The sequence below is a fragment of the Empidonax traillii genome, unplaced genomic scaffold (genome assembly GCF_003031625.1).
Source record: "Empidonax traillii isolate 1590-97213 ecotype Southwest subspecies unplaced genomic scaffold, ASM303162v1 scaffold1389:size274315, whole genome shotgun sequence".
NCBI lineage: Eukaryota > Metazoa > Chordata > Aves > Passeriformes > Tyrannidae > Empidonax > Empidonax traillii.
In genome coordinates, this window is record NW_020956582.1 from 68,107 (window position 1) to 93,766 (window position 25,660).

The 25,660-nt window shown below is 46.0% G+C and overlaps 2 protein-coding genes across 3 annotated transcripts; one reads left to right on the forward strand and one right to left on the reverse strand.

The window, feature by feature from the left end:
- The first annotated feature begins 210 nt into the window (after positions 1-210).
- DLGAP5 (DLG associated protein 5) lies at positions 211-19,610 on the forward strand. Its single transcript, XM_027906993.1, has 20 exons — positions 211-308; positions 979-1,027; positions 2,629-2,878; positions 3,895-4,103; positions 4,550-4,654; positions 5,339-5,423; positions 7,321-7,425; positions 8,180-8,250; positions 9,866-10,158; positions 10,551-10,672; positions 10,759-10,876; positions 11,170-11,255; positions 11,816-11,976; positions 13,075-13,167; positions 14,539-14,758; positions 15,818-16,031; positions 16,382-16,442; positions 17,232-17,397; positions 17,674-17,723; positions 18,399-19,610. Exons 3-20 carry the CDS (start codon positions 2,638-2,640, stop codon positions 18,519-18,521), a joined length of 2,523 nt encoding a protein of 840 aa, XP_027762794.1. The 5' UTR covers positions 211-308; positions 979-1,027; positions 2,629-2,637; the 3' UTR covers positions 18,522-19,610.
- LGALS3 (galectin 3) lies at positions 6,766-25,250 on the reverse strand. 2 transcript variants are annotated; one of them, XM_027906992.1, is made up of 8 exons: positions 25,191-25,250; positions 22,917-22,970; positions 22,773-22,795; positions 22,081-22,509; positions 21,829-21,917; positions 21,413-21,581; positions 20,622-20,804; positions 6,766-6,776 (listed from the first exon to the last, which is right to left on the reverse strand). In XM_027906992.1, the coding sequence occupies exons 3-7, from the start codon at positions 22,788-22,790 to the stop codon at positions 20,649-20,651; spliced, it is 861 nt and encodes a 286-aa protein (XP_027762793.1). In that variant the 5' UTR covers positions 22,791-22,795; positions 22,917-22,970; positions 25,191-25,250; the 3' UTR covers positions 6,766-6,776; positions 20,622-20,648. The 2 variants fall into 2 exon arrangements, with proteins under 2 accessions (XP_027762793.1, XP_027762791.1); XM_027906990.1 differs by lacking the exon at positions 6,766-6,776 and having other exon boundaries at positions 20,537-20,804.
- Positions 25,251-25,660: the final 410 nt, after the last annotated feature.

The window sequence follows — 25,660 nt, forward strand, 5'->3', positions numbered from 1 at the left end:
ATCTTAGCGCCCTCCCCCCCTCACAGCGCCGGGCGGGGCCTCACGGCCAGCGGCTTCACCTCCCTCACCCCGCCAACCAATGAGCGGCAAGCGAGGGCGGGGAAGCGCCGCCAGCAGCCAATAAAAATTAAACGGCGAGTATGGGGCGGCCAATAAGCGTCCCGCTCCGGGATTTCGTGGCTCTGCCCATCAACGGCCGCGGGCGAGGCCGATTGGGGGCCGCGGGGCGGGAGCGGCCAATGAGCGTTGGCGACTGAGGTTTGAAAGCGAGGCGGGGCGGCGCGCGCGGGGGGCTGAGGGCCGGGCAGGTAACGGGGGCACGGGACGGGACGGGACGGGTTTGGGGGCCCTAAAAGGACTTTAAGGCCCCGGGAATGGGCTTCGTGACGGGACGGGGGGAGATCGTGCCTGAGGAGGGGGCTGCGGTAGCGGTGCCTCCCCGGTGAGCTGGGCTGGGAACGCCCCGGGGCGCTGAGGGGACAGCCCGGTTGGCGACCCCTCCCAGCGGGGTCTGGGGGTGCCCGGCAGCCCGTCCCGACCCCCCAGGGGCCTCCCTTAAACCGCCGAGTCCAGGCCTCATTCAGCGTTAAACAGAGCCGTGTTTGCTCTGCCTGCTCTGATTTCTCGCTGTTCGGGCTAAAAGGTGCCGAATGAGCACCCAAATGTTTTTGTATCCATTTATTATTATCCGGTTATATCCGGTTATTATTACCCTTCGGCTTTTGTGGTGTTGCTGGTCAAAACCCGCTCTTTCCCCTCGCTTTTATTTTTAAAAATAAGTTTTCAGCTTTAATTTTCGGTAGTTGTACGTTAGCCACTCACAAATCTTTTGTGTATATATTTTTCTTTACATATATACATATTTGTGTATATATATATATATGTGTGTATATCTATAATCTTCTGTCCCTTTCCTGATAACAGTCTTTTATTTGAATTTATGCCAGTTTAAATCCCAGCTAATCTTCTGGGCTCCAGTTTGGGCGAGTTACCACACAGGAACAGTGAACCTGCAGAGAAGAGACAGGTATGTTTGTTCTAAATTTAACTAAGATATTGAGCTTGTCACACGTTTTTAGTGAGAGATCACTGGTAACCTTCCTGCATTGCTTTTGCTGACCTGGGAAGTGAGTTGGGAACACCTTTGTGGGAAGCTTTCCCTGTGTCTCTGCTTATGTTATATTTGCCTTCTTCAAGTTTTAGTTTAATTTCTGTGCAGGGTTTCTTACTGAGATGTAGATCAGTTGTTCATGAGGCTTTTTCGTGGAAGAAGGTCCTAAGTGCTAAGAGGTGGTGTCTGAACAGGCTTGGTCTGTGTTCCTTCTTTCCAACAGCTCAGGTTCTCTCCTTGCCTGGTTTTTCCATGAGAATATGCAGTTTGTTTCTGTACTCTTTCTATTTTGGTGCATTTCTCTTCTGACACTTGGGTTTTCCAGTTAGGCTGCTGGTTGTGGTTTTGGGTTCTGGTAACAAGTGGATGGGGAGGGGATGGACTTTAGGAAATCCCCTACAGAAAAAGATCAAAGCTGATCTTTTCAGTCCAGCTCACTGGTGATTCCTTTAGGTTGATCAGAGCTTGCTCCTTAAAATGAAGAACCTCAGTAAATGACCAGTTTACCAATAAATTAATAACACTTGGGTAATTAGTTTGGCTCTATCACCCTGCTTACTGTAGAGCTGTTTCCTGGAAGTGGTGGAAGTCTGAAAGACTCTTCTTGAGGTGGAAAACCCTTGACAAGACAGGCTTCAGTGGGGATAATAGAATCCCAGAATGGTTTGGATTGGAAGGGACCTTAAAGCCCATCCAGTTCCAACCCTGCCATGGGCAGGGACACCTTCCACCAGCCCAGGTTGCTCCAAGCCCTGTCCAGCCTGGCCTTGGACACTCCCAGGGATGGGGCAGCCACAGCTTCTCTGGGCAACCTGTGCCAGGGCCTGCCCACCCTCACAGCAAACATTTTTTTCCTATTATCCCATATAACCCTGCCTTCTCCTTTGTCCAAAGCCCCCTCTCCAGCTTTGCAGCCCCTTTAGGTACTATCATCACAGCATTTACAAACTAACTGACATTTGCCTGAAGTCTCCCTCAGGCTAAAAAAAATAGGGAGAAAGAAATCCCACTGGAAATAACCGCTATTGTTTTGCGGTTGCATCCTGGAAAGTCAGCTGGGGAATGGTGCCAAGTGCTCTGGTGCAGGACAAAAATTCCTTGCCATCAGATAGGGTGTAATCCAAATGCTCGGTGGCAGCTTCCAAGTCGCTTCCAAGTATTGTCCTAGAGCCTTGTCATTGTCATTTTCTCCCTCGTCTCCTCAACGTGGAAAACAGCTGTGGTGAGAACAGACCTGCTGGCCAACCCCAGGCAGGGCTGCAGGGTCCCCTCCTAACTCTGCGTCAGACTTGTTGACCGCTCAACCACCAAAGTAACCCCTGGAATCAACAAAATAATGAGAAACTACCAAAAGGGTCATGGCTGAAATGATAATTGGAGTGTTTTTCTGGTACAAGCACAGAAACGAAGAACTTGGGGCTTTGCCCTTAACGTGCAAACTTTTACGAAAAAAAAAAAAAAAAAAAGAAAAGAAAACATGAAGGTTTTTCCCTAATCGTTATGATTTTCTGTCTCAGGTCCTCAGGATGGCAGCTCCCTCCCAGTTTGCCAGTCGCTACAAGAAGGATTTGAGCACGGAAGCCCTGAGAGCCAAAGTTGCCCGCAGGAGATCGACCCTCCAGAAGGAGAACAGGCACAAGCTGTTCGAGAAGGGCCGGCAGCTCGGCCTGGCAGACCTCAGCCTTCAGCTCTCCAAAGACAAGGGGATTTCTGAACTCAAGGAAACGAGGGAAACGTGCTCCCAGGAGAGCAGCAGCGTAAAACAAAGTAAAGGCTTGTTAGAGACCTTTTTTTTTAAATGTTAAAAATGTCTTTAAGTTGATTTAATAACATTGTCAAAGGGACCTAACTGCAGTTTAAGATTTAAAACCCGGCGACTGCCAGTCCTTCTAACTGTTAAAATCAAGAAAATAAAATCTTAATAGAGTTATATCCTCCCCACTGCTCTGGTGGTGTGAGTGAGGTTTTGCTCTGATTTGGCTGGAGCAGCTAAAGGAAAAATGCATTTTGCTGTTAATACTCAGTGGGGAGTCTCTTAATGGCTGCTTTGTCCTTCAAGACATGAAAAACTCCAGTCTAAAATCTCATCTAACATACAACTGGTGTCTGTCATGCCCTTGAAGTGTGCTTAGAAATGGGCAATTGTATTTTATAATGATATATACAATTACTAATGGGTAAATGCATAGCATAATTGCAGTGCATTCTATTTTAAAAATTGCTAGTTTTTGGCAAATCATTTTTCCCCTCAGAAAAGTAGGGTCTGCATATATACAGAATTTTGCCTCCTTGGCTCTCCTGGATGCTTGTGGTCTAAGAACTTAGGTTAATCTTTAAAAAAGTTAACAGATTTCTTTAGAAATATTGTCACCTTCAATATTTTGACAGCAGAAGATTATTAGAGGATAGACCCTTATTGGAAGATAAGTGCAGTTTGTATTTAATAATATCAAGTATGAAATTTAATAAATTTATATTTATTATCTTTAATAAATTTCAGCTTTAAGTGGATAATAATTTTTCAGGTACGCATAAATTTGACGTTTGGCATCATCTTAAGGTTTTATTATTTCGTATAATTTCTGCCCCATTTATTCTCAGCCACACCTCGCTATCTAATGCTGACCTAAAGTTCAAAAAATTCAGAGATTCCAGGCAGCCTCCTGCCCTTGGACTTCAGATGTTCCCCTTCCAGCTTGCAAAAATTTATTGCCAGTTCCTTGACTTGCTTCTTGGTGGCTCAAAAATACCCCCTGTGGTTTTCGAACCCCTCTTTGCTCCAGAAGCAGCTGCGAGCGCAGCCGCCAGGAGGCTGAACGAGCGCAGGGAGATGCTCCAGCGCTACAAGGAGCAGAAGGAGCTTCGGAAACTGGTGGAGCAGAGGGAGAAAGCCAAGAAGGGAGTGTTCAAAGTGGGGCTCTACAGACCGGCTGCTCCGGGATTCCTCGCCCTTGCACCCGAGGATCCAGCGGCTGCAAAGCCCAAAGAGAAGGTGGGAAGAGCGAGATTTCATATCCCAGTTAGTTACGTCTGTAAACTCTGCCCAAATTCCTGTTTGTGTACAAAAATCTGTGCGTTATTCCAAATAAAGGGTTTATTTGGAAAATGCTTCGCTAATATTTCCTGTTATGAGAAGGAACAGTGAAGGAGTAATTTGGCTCGTTTCTTTTAAAACAAGGCTGGAAATAGTACTGGTGATACGTGGCATTTTTTATTTATGACTCTGTTCAGTTCAAAAACTGGGATGATTCATCCACAAAAGAAAGAACTAAATTATTTTAAAACTATCAACTTGCTCCTCTCTAGTGCACTTGACTTTGAAAGTCTCTCAGGTTACACACTTGACCCATTTTCCACGTTGATACTTCTTACTCACTCTCAGAGTGATGAGAGAGAAAAGGAGTTTATTAACCCTTGTTTCCTTGGGGATGTTTCCAGGCAGCTCCTGCTTACTCTGGAAGGATGACTCGATCAAAGGCCAAGATGCAAGAAGGAAAATCTCTGATACCATCTCTGATACCAACAGCACCTAAGTCCTCCACGGTTTGGTTTTTTTATATATGCGTATAGAAACCTCAGGGAATAAATTTAGAGAGAAGGATGCAATTTCACACCATAACTCGGGGTTGTGTCTTCACAAGTTCTGGAGCAGTTTTTCAGTCAAACTTTTGAAGATATTGTATGCCAGCACTAAAGTAATTTTTATTTTTACTGTGAAGTGTGGCAGTCCCTTGTGCTATTAATTTTATTAAAAAAGTAGGTTCTGTTGAGGAATTTCACCAGCAGGAATCTCTAAAGGAAGCTGCATTTTTTGAATCCTGCCTTGCAAAATTTCAGTGTATTTGAAGGAATTCCAGTCATAACTTTACAAAGGGACAACTGAGTTAATATTGATTTTTTTTTTTTAACTGATTTCTGAAACGCAATGTGTACCAAGATGTGGCAGTAATTTGGACCTCATTTCATAATAAATATTTTTTAATATTTTTCTTCATTCTTTTTCTGACAATTTCTTAACTGTTTGGGTAATGGATGTTAACACATGTCTAAACCAATCTGGTTTAGCTATCATTAGTGTCTCTTTATTTTTTAAAGCCCTCTACGCCAAATTATTTGCCTTTCTGTCTTACTGAGAGCTAGAACAGAGAGATGAGGAAGGAGATTGGGCTGGTGAATTTCTGGAAATCTGATATTTCATGGAGAAATGTTTTTTTTTTTTTCTCGTAGGTGAGTGCCCACGGGCAGAGCCTGCGCCCTGCCCAAGCAGGACGTAAACAGATGGGCGCAGCCAGAGGGGCTGAGAAGGAGAAAGGTATGGAAGTAGCATGATCCCTACATCTGAGCCTGAGAAAAAGTGCTGCTGGTTTGGGTGTGGGTGTGGGAAATGAGGAGGTTTTCAGGATGGCCACTCCTACCAGCTGTGACAAGGGCAGCAGCTGGCAGATCCTCCAGGGACCTCATGGGCTTGTTGGCCAGGGGGATAAAATGGACTGCAGGGTACTGACATTCCTGAGTACTGATTATTCACCTCAGGAGAGGGAAAAGAAACAGGTCAGTGGGCAGGATTGCATGGCTGCCAGCTGCCTTAGCTCCTGGAGCTGTGCAGAGCTCTCTGTTTGCCTCTGAGAGGAATAGCACAGGTAGCAACTGCTGCTGTCACAGAAGAGCAAGAGGCTTCATTTGGAAAGGTGAAAAGTAGCTGACATAAGGAAAATATTATTTTTCCTTGATATTGTAGATAGCCTGAAAAATAGCTGTTTGTGTGAGCTGTAAATATTTTCCTTGAGATCTGTCTTCTGTCCCTACAGAAGACAGATACATCTGTACAGGGATGTCAGATCTCTCAATGAAAATACTTGTGTAATTCAGCTTTGGAAAAGGACAACGTGCTGGTAAAGCACATCAGCATATGATGCTGGAGCCAGGAGCCCAAACTTCTGGTGCAACTGAGTGAATGTGTGATTGTCTTCTTCTTCAAAAAAAAGAAGTACAATCTTACATTTTCATATATTAAAACAGTCCTTTCTGTATCTGCCACTTTGTGTGTGACAATTATATACATTTCTTAAGGAAAGAACAGTTAAAAAAAAAATCCATGCTACCTTTAGGGGAGTAGAATAGCTCTGATTAAAAATTCTTCCTCACAGCCCAGTGATGTCTGTGCCCTAAGTAGATAGAGCCAAGTCATGTGGAATATTGATGTTAATGCAAGATATTCACTAATTCAGAGTGAAATGACTCTCACATCATTAATCTAATTAAATCAGCGAGCAGCAGACCTTTATTTAAATATATTTCGGTAGTGCCTTCAGTGAACACTGAAAAGATCTATTATCACTGTTTGTTATAACAATTAAAGTGTTTAAATTTTGAAAAATTGCTGTCGACTAGAATTGATTCTTCCTTTTGTGCTGAATCAAAGATATGCAACATATGTGTTTAAACTCCCCTGCCCATGGCAGGGGAGTTGAAATAAGATATCTTTAATGTCCCTTCCAACCCAAACCATTCTGTGGTTCTATGAAACACCAGCATAAAAATATTTGTGAAGTGAATGCTTGATAACTCAAATATTATTTATCTAGCAATTTTTTTTTCACCCAACTTGTCATTTTAGCTTCTGCAGCTGGACATTAAAGAAATGAATAACAGGAACCAAGTGGGGCTCCTGGATTTCAGGCAGATGCAGAAAGGCAGAGTGTGGAATAAAGAGCTCCCATGAAATCTTTCTGTGCAGGAAAACGCTGTCGTTTTTAAAGGCTGTTAGAAACAGGACTAAAAGACACAGATGAAAATGATTAAGATGGGTAATACGGTGCATGAACTCGTCATATTTTATAAAGTATTTCAGAGGCAATTAGTCTCAAGAATATTTTGTTAGATTATGTTAAATTCTGACCTTGGAAATCTCTCATATAATAGCCAGGGCAGCACTTTATTACTCTGATGGTTTGCTTAAAGCTTGCAGCTATGCAAATAAACCCCAGCAAAGTTATTATTCTAGAGAGCTTCATCTGTCCAGCAGGGATGGCATCGACTCTGATTGCAGGGAACGTGGAGAAGGACAAAAAACCCCAGCTCTGTTCATTCTGGCCAACCAGTGCAACTGATAATTGCTTGTGCACTTTCCTGATTTCTGCAGAATTTGAACTTTCAGCTATGACTTGAGTGCAGCTTCCTGAAATCTCTGGAATTAATGTCTCTTCCAGTGTTGCAGACTGCAGCCCAGCCAGCCTCAAACGTGAGGATCACCAGAGCAGCTGCCTCTGCAGCCAGGCAGGTGCTGAAACCAACAGCTCCTGCTGCTACTGCAGGTAGGTGAGGCAGTGAGTTGTGTAACTCAGCTGTGCTTACACTGTGCCTAAATCATGGCAAATTGTTGTGTGAGAAAAGGACTGGACAGTGTATCACTTAGACTCTTATCTGGAACCCTCTTGCAATATTTAAACCGAGATGTTGAGGCCAACATTGGAGAGTTCCCCACAAAATCCATCACTGTGGAGCATCAGTGTCCACATGGTAATTACAGACTCGCAGAACAAAGCCAGGGCTGGTCAAGATTTGCCACTTTGGTGTATTCCTGTTTATGGACATCTGATTATGAAATGTGGGAGCAGGAACAGACACCTCTGGGTGAGGTGAGAGCCTTTGTTCCCCAGGTCAGGAATTGCTCTTTGTCCGTGTTTGCCTGTTTACTAGAATTTAATTCACCATCAGAAATCCGTGTAGAAATCAAAAATCTGAACTTGAATTGGCCTGACATTCTCTCTTCAACCTTTAAGGAAATAAGATGACTTTTATATTTAGTACATGACGACATCTAAAGACTCACGACTTTGTTTGCCTTTCTGGGTGATGCATCTCTCACTAGACTGTTAAATCCTAGGCCAGTTTTTCTTTTGAATGAACTTTTGCAATGTTCTTTTCTTCCCTCCAGCCACCTCCCCCCTCCAGAAGAAAAGCAATCTCCCCCTGTCTTTAGCAACTGGATTTTTATGGCAGCCTTTTGGTGAAAGATTTCCCTTAATCAGGTGCCTTTTTGACCTCTGGAAGTTTCTCTTGTTCTAGGTAACCAGCCCCAGAGAAAGACAACAAATGCAGGGAAGCAGAAGCAAGCTGTCAGACCTGATACCACCAAGGTAGGTTGTTTAATATCCAAAATGGAACAGCAACAAAACTGATTTAAGAGCCAGTAACAGTCAGTGTCATTGTAGCCGAAATAAATGTTCAAGCATAGAGGTAATGAGTTCACTACTAAACTAGATTTTGGGAAGAAGCTGTATGTGTTTATACTGCCATATTTTGAAAACTAAGCTCAAATTTAGTGCTTACATAAAATGATAGAATACCATGAGTTGGGAGGGACCCAAAGGGATCATCCAAGTTCATCTCCTGGCCCTGCACAGGACAATGCCAGGAATCTCACCATGGACACGGACGTGATTGATGGATGCCTTGACTACTAATCAAGATCTGGACAATGATTTAAAATGGACAGGAAGTTCTTACATGACATATGTCACATTTGGTGTTCTAACTAGTAAAAAAAAAAAAAAGAAAAGACTCTTTTGCTTATTTAATCAAGCAGTGGTGAGTTCTGTGCAGTTGATTCCTTTTTGAAGCATGCCTTGAATCTTTTCCATCTTGAGTAACAATCTGAGACTCTAAAAGCTAAGAAATAAACACATTTTTAGGGTTTGATCCACAAAAAAAAAAAAAATAAAAGCTGAAAATGCTATTCTCTGCAAGGCAGATGAGATTTGTACTTATTGTGGTTCCTGGTGTCATCACTACCAGTGATTTTTCTCCTTCTTTGCACTCCACTGTTCCCTCTCACACATCCCATCTCTGTTCCTGTTGCCATATCTGCACCTGTGTGTGCTCTGGTGCTCTCTTGAAGTTGTGCAATCACACACAAACTGCAGTAAGAGCACTTACATCTTCCTTAGACAAGCACCTCTTCCCAGCAGGAGTTCCTGCCAGTTGGTAAACAACTCTTGCTGTAACCATAAAGTCATCTCCTTTGTAGAAGTGTGTTAAAAGCAGAATTGGAGGTTTACATTCCTACCAGGGGTCACTGAATTATAACAAGACTTCCAGGGGATTGAAGATGCCTATTTTCTTCAAAAACAATCTGAATTCTTTTGGCTGCTTTGAGCTACCAAGTCTCTCAGTTTGGGTATCTCAGAAATGTGTTCTGTGTGACTATCTGGCCACACATCTCATAAGAATGTGGATTCAACTTATTGTTTAATTTTTTTTCTCCTCTAATGACATTCTGTGGTCCCAACTGCACTTGGCCTGGACTGCATTCCTCAGCTATCAGCCTATCTCAGCTTGTTTTCCAGCCTTTGGATTGCAGGATGTGGATGAACTCTGATTATTCAACAGGCTAGTTGGATTTGGAGCCAGTAATTCTGCTCTTGAGGAGTTTATCACCTTAAAGCATTTTTTTTCTAGCAGTGGGAGCAAGCATTTGCTAATTGTAATTATTGTTTGGGTAGGTGAAGTTGTTCTGCTTTAGCCCCTTGAGTGGATTGTTGCATTCCTTGTAGTGAAGTGCTACTCCTCTCTCTAAAATGATTTGCAGGTGTCAAAAATGTTGGTAAATCATCTCTTCTGTTGCAGAAGGTGACCCACCTGAAACTGTTCCCTTCCTGATGGCTTTCAGACAGTCATGTTATAATTCCTGTTATAATTTCCCACAGCAAACACTTGATTGATGTGATGATTTATCTATTTATGCCGTTACAGGTAATTCCTTCTAAACACGAAGTGGAGAAAAACCCTCAGGTGGACTCAGGGGTGAAAGTTCCTGCAGCTGATTCCAAACATTCAGCACCAGTAGAACTGGAGCAGGAACAAACCTCGGTGGAAAACAACAATTCTGTTCCAGAGAGACCCAAAAACTGCTCTTTTGCACCTGGGAACTTCATGTTTCAGCCACCAAGCGAATTAGCAAACTACAAAGTTAAACCCATGACTCCTTCAAGTGCAAAGGCCTTTTTGACACCCACTGCTGTCTGGAATTTCTCAAAATCTCCAGTGTAAGATTTATGTTTTATTTTCTTCTAAAGGGGCCTAAAGTGCAAGTGAACCTCCCTGTGTGCTGGTCCAAGAAAACATTTGTGTGAGATTCACTCTGGAAGAAGCTGTTGTGGGGTGGTAGCACCTGATCTTCATGGTTGGTCTCACTGATTAAACGTGGACTTAATACAACAGCAAATATGAATATAATCCTTAATTCTGTCCATCAGCAGCTCTCAGGGACTCTGCCCTATATATCCCTGCACAGACTTATTAATTTTAATAAGATTTGCTTGAGTTCTCTAGGGTTGTGTGGAGGATTGCCTCCTGAACTGCATTTCTGTGGATTCGGCCATATTTGATAACTTACTTGTTGTGTCTTAACTCTAAATGCACTTTTGTTTCTTTGCAGCAAAACAAATGAAAAATCCAGCGAAACTAAAGCACAGAAGTCCAGTTTAAGAAGTCGAATTCTGCCTTCTGTTAAAGGCATTCAAGAACAGCAAATGACCACAGGTTTGAAAGGAGAAGAAGGTAGGAAGTTCACGTTTAGTTTGTTGGTCAGATGTTTTTAATTATCACTGGATTCTGAATAAATTCCTTCCCTATTTTTTCAGCAGGTGAACTGGATGAGAAAACTTCCACTCAGAGGTCAAATGAAACAACTCCTGTCTCAACAGCCCTCGAAGGGAAGTCAGATGATAGAGGAGAGCAAGAGCATGATGTGCCCTATTTCAGGTTTGGGTTCACTTGTTTCACTTCCCTGATGTCCATTTGAAGGTCCTTAACATGAGTAACGAGACAGCTTGTAAAGATCAGCTTAATTTAGTGGTGATTGGTGTCTGTCAGCAGTGACCTGAGCAGGGACACATTCCTGTCTTCCCTTTTGGATTGTTAGTGCAAGGAACAATCTAATGAATTCTGCTTAAAGACTTTGGCTTCTCCGAAAGCAGAAGGACAGTCACCATCAACAGCCACAGGTCAGGAAGCTCTCCAAGACGTTGTTTTTTTCTGTATCCCTTTATTTCCAGAAACATTCTCCGGACTGAGACGGAGAGGCTGCTGTCTCAGTGTCTGCAGTGGGATGGAAACCTGGAGCTGGACATTCCAGAGGATGGTAGGAGTGAGCTGCAATAGGCACTAAAAAAGGGTCTTATGGGAACTGAAGGGGGCAGAGGGAAGTGCCTGTATCTGCTGCTTGATAAATAGCACTGCTTGCAGCACTTAATAAAAGCTATATTAGATAAAGTTTAGAGCTGCATCTGCCTCCAGACAAAAAGTCATGGTCTACCACTGCTAAAATCTGTGTAGCACTTGATGTGGTGGTGATTGATGAAGTGAACACAGTGCACATCAGAATAGTCATTCTGTTGTCAGTGTGAAGTGTGATTTAAATGCATGAACTCTAACCAAGCTGATTTGGAATAAGTGCCCTTCTCTGGGAGAATGAAGGTGACTCATTAATGCTTAGAGATTTTTTTTTTTGAAAGAAGCAAGTTTAGAGCAGATCAGTGGGTAGGGATGCTCCATCTGAATTGTATTGCAGGTCTGCAACAGAGGAACAAAGTTCAAACAGCAAACAAATTCCCGACTCTTCAAATACTCGATTTTAATCAATTGTGAAATGGGGGATTATTCCAAGATGCTCATTATTTTTTTTTTCCGCTGTTACTAAAGCTAAAGACCTGATTCACACCACAATTGGTCAGACAAGGCTGCTCATGGAAGAGAGGTTCAAGCAGTTTGAAAGACTGGTTGATAACTGTGAATTTAAACAAGGTGAAAAAGAAACAAGGTGTACAGACCTGGACGGATTTTGGGACATGATTAATTTTCAGGTATGTACTTGCATGTTGACCTACTAGGATAAAACTTGATGGAGTTATTTACAAACCGTGGATTTAAACTATTTTAATATTCAGATTGTTTTTATTTTTAATGTAAAAAATGCAGATCCTTGTCTGACGTTTTCTGACAATGAATAGTAGCAATTGGTCTACTCTGATTTATCATTCATGGACCAGGTTTTTGTTGTGTCTTCCTGTGGCCTATGTATCTTGTCTGTCTCTGGAATGAAGGTGTGTAGCCAAATTTTACTCTGGTTTGGAGTGAGGCTGCAGTCACAATGTCTATCTGGACCAAAATCTGGGAGATTTTTGGAAAATTCCTGAAGCTCACCTGAAAAGTAGGGGTTCCATGCTTCAGCATGAGAACAATGCAGCAACTACAAGAAATCTATTTAGGGGTGAGCTTAGGTGGTAGAAAACCCTCATCTCTTTTCCTCTGTTGATGCTTTGATTGATTTCAGAATGAAATACAATATTCTAAATGATCAAAAGGGCTCTCAGCAGTATTTGTAAATCAGCATTCAACAAAGGAACTTGTAACTTGTTAAATTAAATGCGAAGATGGATTTGTTATGGTCCTGGTCACAGCTTTTGAATTCCCTGCAGAAAGATTTGATCATCTTCTTCAGAAACATGTCAGATATTGTTTCCTGCAGAATGGAAACTCTGCTTGTTGGGATAAAACCAATTTGCAACGTGTTCTTTTGGTTTATTTAAACTGTGACCACTGTCAAAGGGCTTGGACTCAGGGTGAAAACAGGGTGTAAACCAGAACCAGCTCCTTCATTTGAGGTTTTACCAAACAATTCTCCTTTTCCCCTGCTAACCCACAAGCTACAGAGGTGAGACCAGGCTTGCCATCTGCACTGAAGGTTGTGTAGGTGCTGTGACCTTCGTGTCAGCTGTAGGAGAACATTTAATACTTCCTATCAGTCGGTGGCTTAATTGGCTTCTGTATTGACATCAGAACTACTTGAATGCATTAACTATGCTTGAGAAGCCCTGATCTGATTTTATGGAACACTGTTCTGCTGCCAGCCTGGTAACTCTTGAAAACGAAACCTGGAATTTTTCTGGGCTTTCCAACAGATCGAAGACGTGAATAAGAAATTTGATAACCTGAAGAAGCTTCAGGACAACGAGTGGCAGCCACTTGATGTCCCAAGCCAAGCAGTTGTCAAGGTATGAATAGCCCCTAAAGCACGTCTTACAGGGCTTCTTTGGATGTTGAAGTTCAAATATTCAGTGAAATTCCTCCCTTGCATCTCCCACATGCACTTGTGTCAGTTGGTGTTTGTAGTGCCAGTTTCCATTTTTGGGAAGATTGGAACTAAATTAACACCGATTTTATTTTTTTTTTGAGTCATTAGATTCTATGCTACTGAGATAAATCTGTTAAATTTAGGATGTAACCCTACCCTTATGCTTTATCTGGGCCACTGGCATTGACACTGAACTTAACTGAAAAGGAAACCACATGGAAATTTGGGAGTGACTGCCAGTTTTGAGCAGGGAATGCTAAATTATGGTGTCCCCTCAAGCCAACACCACGGGTAGCTTCAAACTGCTACTTCTCAAAGCATAAATGGATCTGACAAGATCCAAAATGAGTTATTGCTTATTGTAAAATGAGTTGTTTTATCTGCTCTTTGGTTTGCAAGATATAATTGTTTCTGACTGAAGCAAGTTATATTTGCATTGCCCAAACTCTGTCCAGTTCCTCGCGATTGCTTAAATTGATCATAAAAATGGATACAAAGGTTGAGAAGAAACTCCAGGCATGGGAAATTGGAGGGAATGTGGTCTGTGGGAGCTGCCCATAAATGCCAGAAACCCTCCAGGTGGTACAAAACAAAACTTCCCTTGAAAAACTGAATGCCAGGAAAGGCTTGACTGCCTGCCTGGAGTCTGCCCTGTGGTTGCACTATGTCTCTGCCACTAGGAGTCCCTGCATCCCAGTGTTTCCAATATTTTGCTGGGTTTGTTAGGAACAAAAGTTGTGTTGGGTGTTTCTGAACTGCAGGCTCAGCGTGAAAAAAATTCTCAATATTGTCATCACAGACTAAACTTGACAGCTGGTTGGCAGTCCAAGAGAGTCTGGAGATGAACAGAGACCTCAGTGCATAGAATTGTTGAGGTTGGAAAAGCCCTCTAAGGCCATCAAGTCCAACTGTTCCATCAGCACTGCCAAAGCCACCGCTGTCCCCAAGTGCCACATCCACAGGGCTTTTAAATCCCCTCAGGGATGGGGACTCCACCCCTGCCGGGGCTGGACAACCCTTTCAGTGAAGAAATTTCTCCCGATATCCAACCTAAACCTCCCCTTGGTGCAAATTAAATCCAGTTCCTCTCATCCTGTCACTTGTTACCTGGGTGAAGAAACCAAAACACCCCCCCCCAGCTCCACCCTCCTGTCAGGGCGTTGTGGAGAGCGACGAGGCCCCCCCCGAGCCTCCTTTTTCCCGGTGGGACCAGCAGCTCTGGAGCTGTTCACGTGTGATTGTTCCTATCCAAAAGCTTCCAGGTGTGACCTGGCCTTTCTCCCCATTCCAGAAAAAGGCTGTTCCAGGGGGAGTGCCCAAGGCAAAGCAGGAGGCAGCTGCCAGAGCTGCTGCCCGGAGCCGCCTGGCCTCTGTCAAGGCAGCCATGAGGGAGAAGATGAAGTGCGAGGGAGCTGCTGACGGCGCAGGTCGGGAGACGCTGCCACAAGCAGAGAAAGTGGTTTTTGAAGCGGGATTTTTCAGAATCGAAAGCCCTGTGAAGAACTTTACAGGTGGGTAAAGCTTAATGATGATTTCTGTGACCTGAGAGTACTGGAGAGGCTTTAATGCATTTCACTGGGGAGAGGAATTGTGTTGTTTATGCTGAATACAAGTCCAGTGGGCACACGGGATTTCCAGTGCCGGACACAGTGTTTCAACCAGTGACTAATTTACATCAGGGCTCCAAAGTAAATTGTTGGACATGAATGTGCTGATTTGAGTGGTTATGGCAGCATGAAATCCCTGCTTAGAGAGAGAGAGAGAGGTGAAATAGCTGGTTCATGTTTTTCCAGCGTAAGTTTAATAATGAAATTCTAATCTCAGTGTTCCCAGGTTCAGCTGACAAACCCTCCTCATCAAAGTCAGTGCCAGCTGATGTCCTCTAATTGTAAGACAGGAATTGGGATCTTTTATTTTTTGACTAAACCCCTTGCAGTGCTGTCTTCAGAGCTGCAAATAAAGTCTACCCATAATCTGTGTTCATGGTTAACAAGATTGTAACATAATCCAGTTTGCTATAAAAACTCTTTAATAGTTTGGGGGTTTTAACAGGTGCTCAAAATACAACTTCATTTTAAGTATCTTATTGACATCTATGTACAGCCAGTATTTCCAGTAAATCTGGACTCCTTGGGAGCCATTCTGCCTCTCTCCCATTTCTAGTTCTTAATTTTACTTTAAATTTCCCCCTTTTTTTTTTTTTTATTTTGTGCAGATCTCTCTTCTCATCAGACAACTGGCAATTTCTTTTGTGTACCCCTTGTCAGTAGATAACTCCTGAAAGGCTTCGAGCAACGCTGGGTTTAAGCAAACTCCAGCAGATAATCTGTTCTAAACATCAGTTCTGAATCTGTGTCTTTTCAATTCTGCTAAAATCACCTGACTTGAAAGGTGGAAGTTAATAATTTCCATTTCTCCTCGCAGGGTATGGAAGATTTCAATGTAATATTTTCATAAGGCAATTCAGCAAGCAGAAAACAATCGTGTTTCTGGCTAGAATCATAATGATCAGTTCATTTCAGCTTCTGGAAACTGCTGTAATAATGAAAAATTAAACACATTTGTTTCAGGCTTGCTTTCAAAGACCCCTCACAGATCTTCCCAGAGGACTCCTGGAAAACAAACAACTCCGAGATCATCCCGTAGAATTTTGCTTCCAAACGCTCCTTCTGCTCTCCCTGACCCCGAGGATGCACCTGCAAAACAAACGCCATTTACACAGAATCTGAAAACTGCAAAAACTCCCCCACTGGATAAACTCCCCAATGGTGTTCTTGAACAAAGGTAGGCATGTGAAGGCAGCTTTTAATTAACCTGGTACAAATAATTTTACAGTTTTTGACCGAAAGACACAATATTAACACCCGCTAAATGTTACCTTCCAATTCGGCACCGATGAAGGTTGCAAAGTCCCTGTGACTTTTCCTACCCTTAAGCAAATATTAAGAGTAATTTTGCTGCTGGGGTAGAAGTTTACTGTTTGCCCAGAAAGTTTGATATAACTCACCAGTGCCAGCCATGCCAAGCATAACTGCAGAACAAATTGTAATATCAGGTGGGCGAGTCAGAAGATGGTTGAAGGTGATTGATGAAGATGATTGAGGAGAATGAAAATATTTTGGTTTCTCTTCCAGCATTTCTGTGGTTGCAGGAGCAGAAATCTGTCCTGTTGCCAGCAGAGCAGAGGGAAATGAGGTAAGTCATGCATAGCTCATGTGCATGCTTTAAATACTCTGTTATTACCAGCAAAGAAAGAAAGTTCTTTTGATTGTCCCCAAGCAGTGTCAAGTCCACTACCCGTGTTCTGGTGTGGATTTTGTAAATGCTTTTGCACTTGGGGAGCACGACTAAACACAGCAGCACTCTTGGTCCTCATGCTGCCATAGCACAGTTATTCTCTTTAAATTGTAGTAAGAACTGTGTTACTGATCCAAGGATCAGAAATCCCTGTTCTGAAATGTCTTGAGGACTTGGTGACGTTGTCTGCCTTTAAATAGCTTTAAAAAATTAAAAAAAAAAAAAACCAAACAGGAATGCAACCTTCCCATCCCCATATATATAATATCTATATATTTATATAAAAATCTTGCTCACTGATTTTTTTTCTTATGCATTTACTTCATCTTTTCCCTGTCAAATGAGAAACTGCTTGTTGGGTGATGTCACTCTCTGGGGAGTCAGCGTTGCTGATAGGTTTTCCTTGAGGGAAAAGTCTCACCAGAGAACATCCTCACAATGCTTTTGGCACTTGGAAGTTCAGGCTCTTCTTCCCTGTGGAAAAGCTTCCTTATACTTCTGAAGGGATTTTCAGGCTTGGGAGAACAGTCCATGTGAAATGGATCCCCTGCCTGTGCTTTGTGAAGTCTTTGGAAGTTAAAACTCCATCTCTCCTGAATTGTCCACAAAACCTGTGGATAAGATGCGTGGATTTGTTCTGGTGTAACAATGACATGGCTGGGGACAGTGAAAATCCCTGTTTTTCAGGTGCTGGAAAATTCCAGCAGTGAATCCAAAGCACTGGATGGGATGGAAGAGATGGAACTCTCTGCTGCAGAGCAAGGACAAGACGTTGTCATGTGCAGCCCAGAGAAGGATCCCGGCACAGAGACAGACCCTGCTCAGCCTGGAGACCCAAAAATCCATCAGACAGGTGCATCCCTTAGAGCTGCAAAGTGTGGTTTGGCTGGGATTGCTGGGGGCCTTGTGGTTATTCTAAGGTTTTTAGGATAATCTAAATGTTATCTTGGAAATCGCTGTCAGTGTCAGCTTGGTTTAGGTGCCCTGTTAGCAAAACCTCACGTGTTGTTTTTTTTTTTTTTTTTTTAAGATGCAGAAAACAACACTGTTTTGTTGGTGGTTTTTTTTTTTCAGCTCTGGCAGCGTCAGACTATCTTCTTGTAAAAAATGAAATATTCTTATTTTTCAGATGTTTCATGTAGTGATTTGACCTCCAGCGACAGGAATCCTTTTGATATGGTAAGTTGACCTTCAAGTTTATTTGACTAAGACAAGCTGCATGTTCCAGTGCTGTGTTAGCCTTTGCTACAGACTCGGTTACTGCACGAAGAAAATTAAACTCCTAAAGATGTTATCAAGGTAATTCAAATAACTTTAAACACAAAGCACAATCCAGCTGTCTCCCTGCTCACACTGATACATTCCTTATTGCACATGATGAGTGTAGGATGAATCAAGACATTTATAACAGAATAACTTCCAATTCTTATCAGATTGATCATTTAAATTATGTTTCTTGCTAATTTCCTTGTAGATATTCATTAACATAACGAACAGACCGGTTTTCCTCCACTTTCTTCCTGGAATTTTTCAAGTCTGTCCCAACTCCCTCTTTTTAAATTACTTTAACATTTAGAGCTGGAGGTAAGATTCAGAAGGGAGAGAAGTGTGCAAAGACTCTCAAGATGTTAACAGAGTTTGGGGGTAGAATTCCTTGTGAAAAATCCTCTTTAAAATATGGGTTAGTGATTTAAGTAAAAGGAGTGTCTTCAACACAGACCACGTGGATTCACTCCTTATGGTGTGTCTTGAAATAAGCCTGTAAAATTCCTCATAGCAAAGTCACGGTGCTTCCAGTGGATTCTGATTGTTCCTCAAACACCAACTCCACACTCTGATTCCTCCCTCCCACAGCCCATGCTGGATGCTGAGCTTCCCTTCACTCCAGTCAAGACCAAAGCCCACAAGTTTGCAGCAGCTGAAGCCTTCAGTGACCTCATCGTGTTTTCTCCTGTTGTCCCCTCTGGGGATAAATGAAGAGTGACTTAAAATGCAAAATACGTACAATTTATGAGCGAGGAACCCCCGGGGGGTACCTGGAACACAGACTGCTACCCTGGAGCTGTGCTGGGAGCGAAGGGGTGCCTGTGGTCTCGGATCTGATAACGGGTTTTGCAAGGTTTTGTGGTGCAGTTGTTGGGGCACCAAGCACTGCTGTGTGCTGGTAGTGGGCCGTGTTCTGGTGGTACCTGCTGCATCCCAGTGCTTGTAAATTCTGACTGCCACCTGAAACACTTTTATGTTGGTATCTTTTCGTGTATTTCCCGTCTCCTTCAGGTTGTAAAACTTTTCCGCTCTAAACTTTTATGTCCTGGCCTTACTTACCTCGTGCTTTGTTATTATTACAAGGTGCCTACCAGGCTGGCTGTGCCTGTGCCCTGTTCCTGATGGGAGGGCACCTTCTGGTGCCTGTTCCCTCCCCAAATTAGGGGAGCTCCAGGCTCTGTCCATGCTCTGAGGGTTCCACTTTACCCTCAGGCTCCAGAGTTTGGTGTGGGAGCACCAGCTCTGGCAGTGTTGGGTGCATGGTAATTCTTTCCTGGGGGAGTTTTCCTGCTGGCTTTGTAATATTAGAAACTATCTCAGAACAAGGATTTCACAGTCAGATAATACCTTTTCTTGGCAATGTATTAAAATGGGTATTGTTTATGGTTTCCTCTAAGGACACAGTTTTCTAGTGAGTATCTTAAGTACCTTCAAACCAAACTGTGTTTTCTCCTTGTTTTTGACGTGTTTAACCTCAGCCTCTTCTCTCCTCTTGTTCCTTGTGCATTCCCTACCCAGGACTGTAACATATTTGTGCAGAAGGAGCGTGCCACTTAAACAGACTTTGCATTTGAGGGGGGTAGTACTAAAATACCACCAGTTGTTGTATTTTTAACAAATACCTCACTGGGCTTCTTCTTGTACAGGTGACCTTAGTGTAACACACACATCCTTCCACCCAGCCTTGATTCCAAACCACCCAGAGATAATTCAACCCCTCACCAGGAAGGGGTTAGTCTGGCTTAAGTTTTAACCTGGAAGCTGTGTACTGATTACACTGGAATAAAGAGAGGAAGCTGATGTGTGCTGGAATCCACTTTTTTTTTGAGTGCTAAACTCCCAGTTATACAGATAGTTTCAGGTAGCTCTTAATCTCGTTCCAACCCCCTGCCACGGGCAGGGACACCTTCCACTGGACCAGGTTGCTCCAACCTGGCCTTGAACACTTCCAGGGCTGGGGCAGCCACAGCTTCTCTGTGCTGGTGGCAGCAGATTGCTGCTCTAGGCTGCTGGATCTGCTGGAAAATTTTTAAGGACTCTGCTTGTAACTTGGCATCCCCAAGGATGAAAGAAGCAACTGTTGTAAAACTGTACGAGACGCGTCGAAGAGATCTTTGGAAATTCAGCAGTGGCCGTTGCGCTGCTCTTGTTTTCCAGACGAGGCTGGAATGACTCACAGCAGAGGGAACATACTTCTGTTTTCTTTTTTTACCACCCTGACTCACGAGGTGAACTTGCCAATAAACCTCCCCACCCTTGAAAACCGGTCTTGACTCACACGGGGGTGATGAGTGGAGAAGGGAGCGCGGGGCTCGTGACCCGCTCCGTGGAGTGCGTAACAGGGAGGAGTACTTGGGATACCCTGGTTTGGGCCACCAGCTGTGCAGATGGGCCTGTGGGGCACAGAAGAGTGACTTTTCCAGCCACAGACTAATGGAGAGATTTTCCTTCCTCCAGCTCTGAACCCCCTCCTGAAATACCTCGGTCTGCTCAGGCTCAGAGGCTCTCGAGTTATTGCCATTTTCCAGTCTTTCCTAGAGGATTCCTGCCCTAGTTCACGGGACAGAACGCCACAGGCTGCTTTCCCAAGTGCTCCTCTCCACAGAAACCAAACTGCTCCTTGTTGTTCCTCTGCCTCTACAGCAGGAATTCAGCTCCTTCCCCCATTGCACTCAGCTTGCCCGGAGGGTGCCGCGTCTTTGGAGACCTCACCGAAAACAACCTTTACTTGTGAAAACATTTTATTACCCCAAAGCAGTCACGTCAGAAGGCACTTTTGTTACACCACCAGAAAGAGCACTGAGCTGACACATGGAGCGCTTTTCCCCCCCACCCCGGCTAAATCATGGTGGGCACGACGCTGGTGAGGGCGACGTCCCCGGCGATGCAGAGCTTGGTGACCTCGTTCAGCCTCTTCTCGCGGAAGTTGTACTGCAGCAGGTGGGCGTCGTTGACGGCCACCTTGAAGTGATCCGCCTCGCAGAGGATCTGCAGCTGAAATTTAAAAAAAAAACAAAACAAAAAAAAAAAACTCATATTGGATTTGTTGTAGGAGAGGTTTGAAGCCGCAGACTCGAGCGGGCTGGCGCTGGCTGGGGGCTGCTGCCAGCGGAGTCCAGCCCCGCGGCACGCGGAGGAGCTGGTGCAGCAACTCTCGGCTGCAACACCCGTGACCTTTGCCTTCCCCAAAACTCTGCTGTGCTCTGCCTCCTCTCCTGTGTTTTAGCCCACTTTCTTCCTCCTCCTGACCATGCCAGTCGCTCGAAGCAGAACTCAGAGTAAACCCACTGTGCGGGAGAAAAAGCTGCCAGCGGGGAAAACGCGTTATGGAAACCTGTCCAACAACTGCTGCAGAACAACTGTACAGGAGGAGGATTTCATAATCCACAGGAATAACAGAAGGGGATTAGGATGCTGGGAAGGTGCTGTAGGACCTGCTGTGCTGGACAGCCAGGGAAGCACAGGGGGTGGCTGCCCCAGAGGCACCTCTGGGAGATGATTCCTGAGCAAAAGCATCAAGGTCCTTACAGGGATCTTGTTGCCCAAACCCTCCCGGAGCTACTGACACAGTGAGACTGAGCTGGGATGGGGTTTTTGGGTACCTTGAAGGGTTTTCCAGCTTCAAATGGAAACCTGGGAGCTGTCCTCTCCTCCTTCCCCCAGTTTTCTTGGAACTTCGAATTGCAGACGATGACTTTCTTGTGGTCTTCGTTGAAGCGGGGGTTGAAGTGGAAGGCAACGTCATTCCCTCTCTTGAAATCCAGTGAAAACCTTCAAAGACAAGAATGGATTCACTGCTTTTTCCACAAAAGCCCTGGGATCTGTTACAGGGCTTCCCAAAAACAGCAGAAAGGAAACCCCACAGACCCTGTTGGGCATCGACAGGGCATTTACACACCTATTTAGTGTAATAATTGATGTTACACCAGACAGGTGTTACTCAGGAATGGAAAGCAACTTCCAGCCCCCCATTGCTCCACCCAGCAGTGCTCCATGGAAACCCCTTCATCCCCAGTACCTGTTTGGATTGGGGTTCACAGTCCCAGTGATGGTGATGAGCAGCCGAGGGACGAGTCCTGCCTGCAGGGGCAGCTCGAAGGGGACTTTCTGGGAGACAACAGGGATTTGGTGTTAGCAAAATCACGTGCCAAAAGCCAAATCCCACCCCTGCCATCCCCCAGGGGTGGCAGCCAGCCCCAGGGTCCTTCCCACGGCCAAGCAAAATCAGGCAGCGAAGACAAAAAACTTTATAATACAACGGAGCCATTACCATTGGAGGAGCTGGTCCTCCCTGCGGAGGAGAAGGCCCAAATCCAGGGCCACTGGATGGTTGTCCTGGCGCAGGAACCGGCCCAGGTGCTGCTGGCGCTCCAGGGAAGGCTCCAGGTGCTCCCGGTGCTCCTGGATATGGTCCCTGTCCTGCTGGTCCTCCGGGATACGCTCCTGGTGCTCCAGGAAACGCTCCTGGTCCTCCGGGATACGCTCCTGGTGCTCCTGGATACGCTCCTGGTGCTCCGGGGTATGCTCCTGGTGCTCCTGGATAGGCCCCTGGTGCTCCTGGATATGCTCCTGGTGCTCCAGGATAGGCCCCTGGTGCTCCAGGATACGCTGGGAACGCCCCAGGAGCCGATGGCTGGTTCCCCCAGGCTGGGGGGGCACAGGGGGCCGGGTTGTTGCTGTTGGACAAGGCATCGGATAACTGGGGACAGAGGGGAGAGGAGCAGGGTTAGGTGGGGGAGAGTCATGCTGGGATCATCCTGAGTTCTCCAGCATCCATCCTTTTCAGCCTGCAGGGTGTCCCAGGGCAAGAGAGCTCAGCTCTGAGCTGCTCCCCAGCTGAGCGCCTGGGCTGGGGTTTCCAGAAACCAGGAAGTGCTGATGTAACTGGAGGTTCCCACTTCAAGGAAACGCTCTCAGACCTCCCCCCCTTTCTTTTATTTTTTTCAAGAAATCCATACTCACGGAGAAACCGTCCGACATTTTTCCTGAAACGAAAAGACAGAGGGTGTTTCAGTCATTTTTAACAAGCACCATCCGAAGAGCAGAGATTTTTTGAAGAGGCTTACAGTTTACAGGGGTGGAAACTGCTGTGTTCCCATCACGTACCTGCCTGTCAGAGCCGAGAGCTCCGGTGCCACAGGACGAATCCTGGTCGGATACCTGTGGGATAAAAATGGGGGTCACTGCCTTGAGCAGCCTGAACACCCCAGGGTTAATCCAGCCCAGACACCCTCGGGATGAAATCCATCCCTGGGCTTACAGCACTGCCAGTGTTATTCGCTTCCCCAGCCCTGAGGCACCATCCGGGAAAAGATTCCCATTAAGAAACAGAATTCCCTGGAGTGGGGGGGGGGAACTGGAGCAGCAAACAGGAGCTGTGTGGGGGCTCAAAATCCAGCACAGCACGTCAGGGACATGCAACCACTCCACAAGAGGCAGGATGGAGGCGTGGAATGCTGAGAGGAAGGTGGCAACCTGGATACAGGTCCCCTTCCTCCTCCCATGCATCCCAAATTTCTCCATACTGGCCCGAGGGCACCGGAGGAGGGACACACTGGCCACTCCAGGCCATGGGATAAAAGCTGCTTTACAAGTTTTATGAGTCCACAGCACTGCAGGGCCAAACACACACCTGCCTGTGCCCAGGAATAGCCTGAGCTGGGTTCCTCCCATCAAAGGGAGCATTCATAGGAGAAGAGTGGGGAGAAAAAAAAAAAAAAAAGGAAAGAAAAAAAAAAAGGGAGAGGCAGAAACAGGGAGAGAAAAGGAAAATTCCAAATTGAAAACAGAGAAGGCGAATTCCCTTCGAGAGCGACATTGGGATGCTCAAAGCTCGCAGCAGATGTGGCTGCCCGGCCCCAAGAATAACAAACCCCCAAGTTCCACAACCCACAAACAATCCCTTTGCCAGTGAAACACTCATTCTTCTGAGCCCACAGGGGGGGTGTTTTAAGGCAGCCTTTCCACCAGCATCCAGCAGCCCAGAGTGTTTGGACAGCCTGTATCTCCTAAGGGTTTTAATTTGCCTTGTGGGTTCTTTTCAAGCCCTTGGCTTTGCCACTGGTTTGCCAGGAGGAGCTGGGGGTGCACACAGAGCTCCTGACAACTTCCCTGGGATGGATCCAGATGGGTCGGGTTTGTTCAGTGCTGCTTCAACGGGAGCTCCCCCATGATCCCCCTTTTCTCCTGCAATCCCTCAGGGAGGAGCAGTTTTGCTCCCTTCAGCCCTGGTGGGGCAGGGTGGCAGGAGTGTCGTGTCTCCTGGGCATCCCAGACCTGGCCAGTTTGGTGTTTGTAACCAAAGCCTTCCAAACCCACTGATCCTCTGCCACCAAACGCCTGGAGCCTGGTGGTGACCCTCTTATCTCTGTCACTGCAGTGCTGGAGCCCTGGGACACAGCCCTCTGGAAATGCTCCAGTGGGATTTTTCCTGCTGCCACGGGAAGGGGTTTTCCTTCCACCTTCTTCGGCAGCACCTCAACGATGTATTTATTGCACAGAATCACAGGACAGCTGAGGTTGGAAAATCCCTCCAAGATTGTTGGACTCCCAACAGAGTCCAACTGTTCTCCCACCAGTGACCCACGTCCACAGGGCTTTGAAATCCCTCCAGGGATGGGGACTCCACCACTGCCCTGACCCTTCTGGTGAAGAATTCTTCCCTAATATCCAGTTTAAACCTCCTCTGGCACAACTTAAGGCTGTTTCCTCTTGTCCTGTCCCTTGTTCCCTGGGAGCAGAACCTGACCCCCCCACCGGCTCCACCCTCCTGTCAGGGAGTCGTAGAGAGCCAGAAGGTCCCCCCTGAGCCTCCTTTTCTCCAGGCTGAGCCCTCCCAGCTCCTCCTCCTCAGACTTGTGCCCTAATTTCCAACACCGTTCGGGCAGCTGAGTTTGAACTCAGGTGGGATCTCTCCCCCACAGCTCTCCGAGCTCCGAGGGCGGATCGGCCGCAGGGAACATCCCAGCGCCAACGTCCATAAAACACCCCGAGCACTCCCTATACCCACACCAAGTGGAAAACTTCCTCTTTGGGAAAGAACCACAAGCTTTCTCCCCGTCGGGGCTATTCCCGGGTGTGTCTGGGTGTCCCCAGCCTGCCGACACCCCCTCCCACCCCTCCGCGTGGGTTTGGGGGCACGGGCAGGGCCACCCGGCACCCCGCGAGTCGCAAACAGCCTTGCAGCTTCCTCGATAGTCACCACCCCACCACCATCCCGAGCATCCTCCCCAAAACAGGCAAGGGCTTTTCGGTGCGCCCCGCCCGCCCGCCCTGGGAGCGCACGCGTGTCCCACCTCCCACTCCCACGGGGACGAGCGCACCCGCAACCCATCCTTTTCGGGGGTAAGTGTGCCTTATCCCCGGGTCCCAATCCCTCACCTGCGTGCGGCGGCAGCTCCCGAGGTGTCTCTGGCGCTCCCGCACCGGGACACGGAGGGACCCGCCCGCGGGGGCGGGGACGGGGCGGGCACCGGGAGCGGCCACCCACGGGGTGCCCACGCCGGGGAGACCCGTGACAGCTCGGGGACAGCGTCCTGTTCCCCTTTCTCAGGCGGTGACACCACCAAAGGGGGTGGAAGGTGGTGGTGGGGGGAATCTACAGGGAATCACTTGGTTTCCTCGCGGTTTGTGCCTCGCGCGCGTCCATTCCACGCGCGGCTTGATCCCATTTCCCTGCCCTCCCTGCCTGGAGCCACCGCCGGGTGTTTGTTCCCGCAAGAGATCTGTCTGTGCACGTCACGGCTCCGCTTTAGTGGAGCTCAGTAAAGCACAGTAAAATTGGCTTCTAAACTTCGAACGTTTTCTGCTTCCCTCTGAAACTACCAAAAAATAAAATAAAATAAAATAAA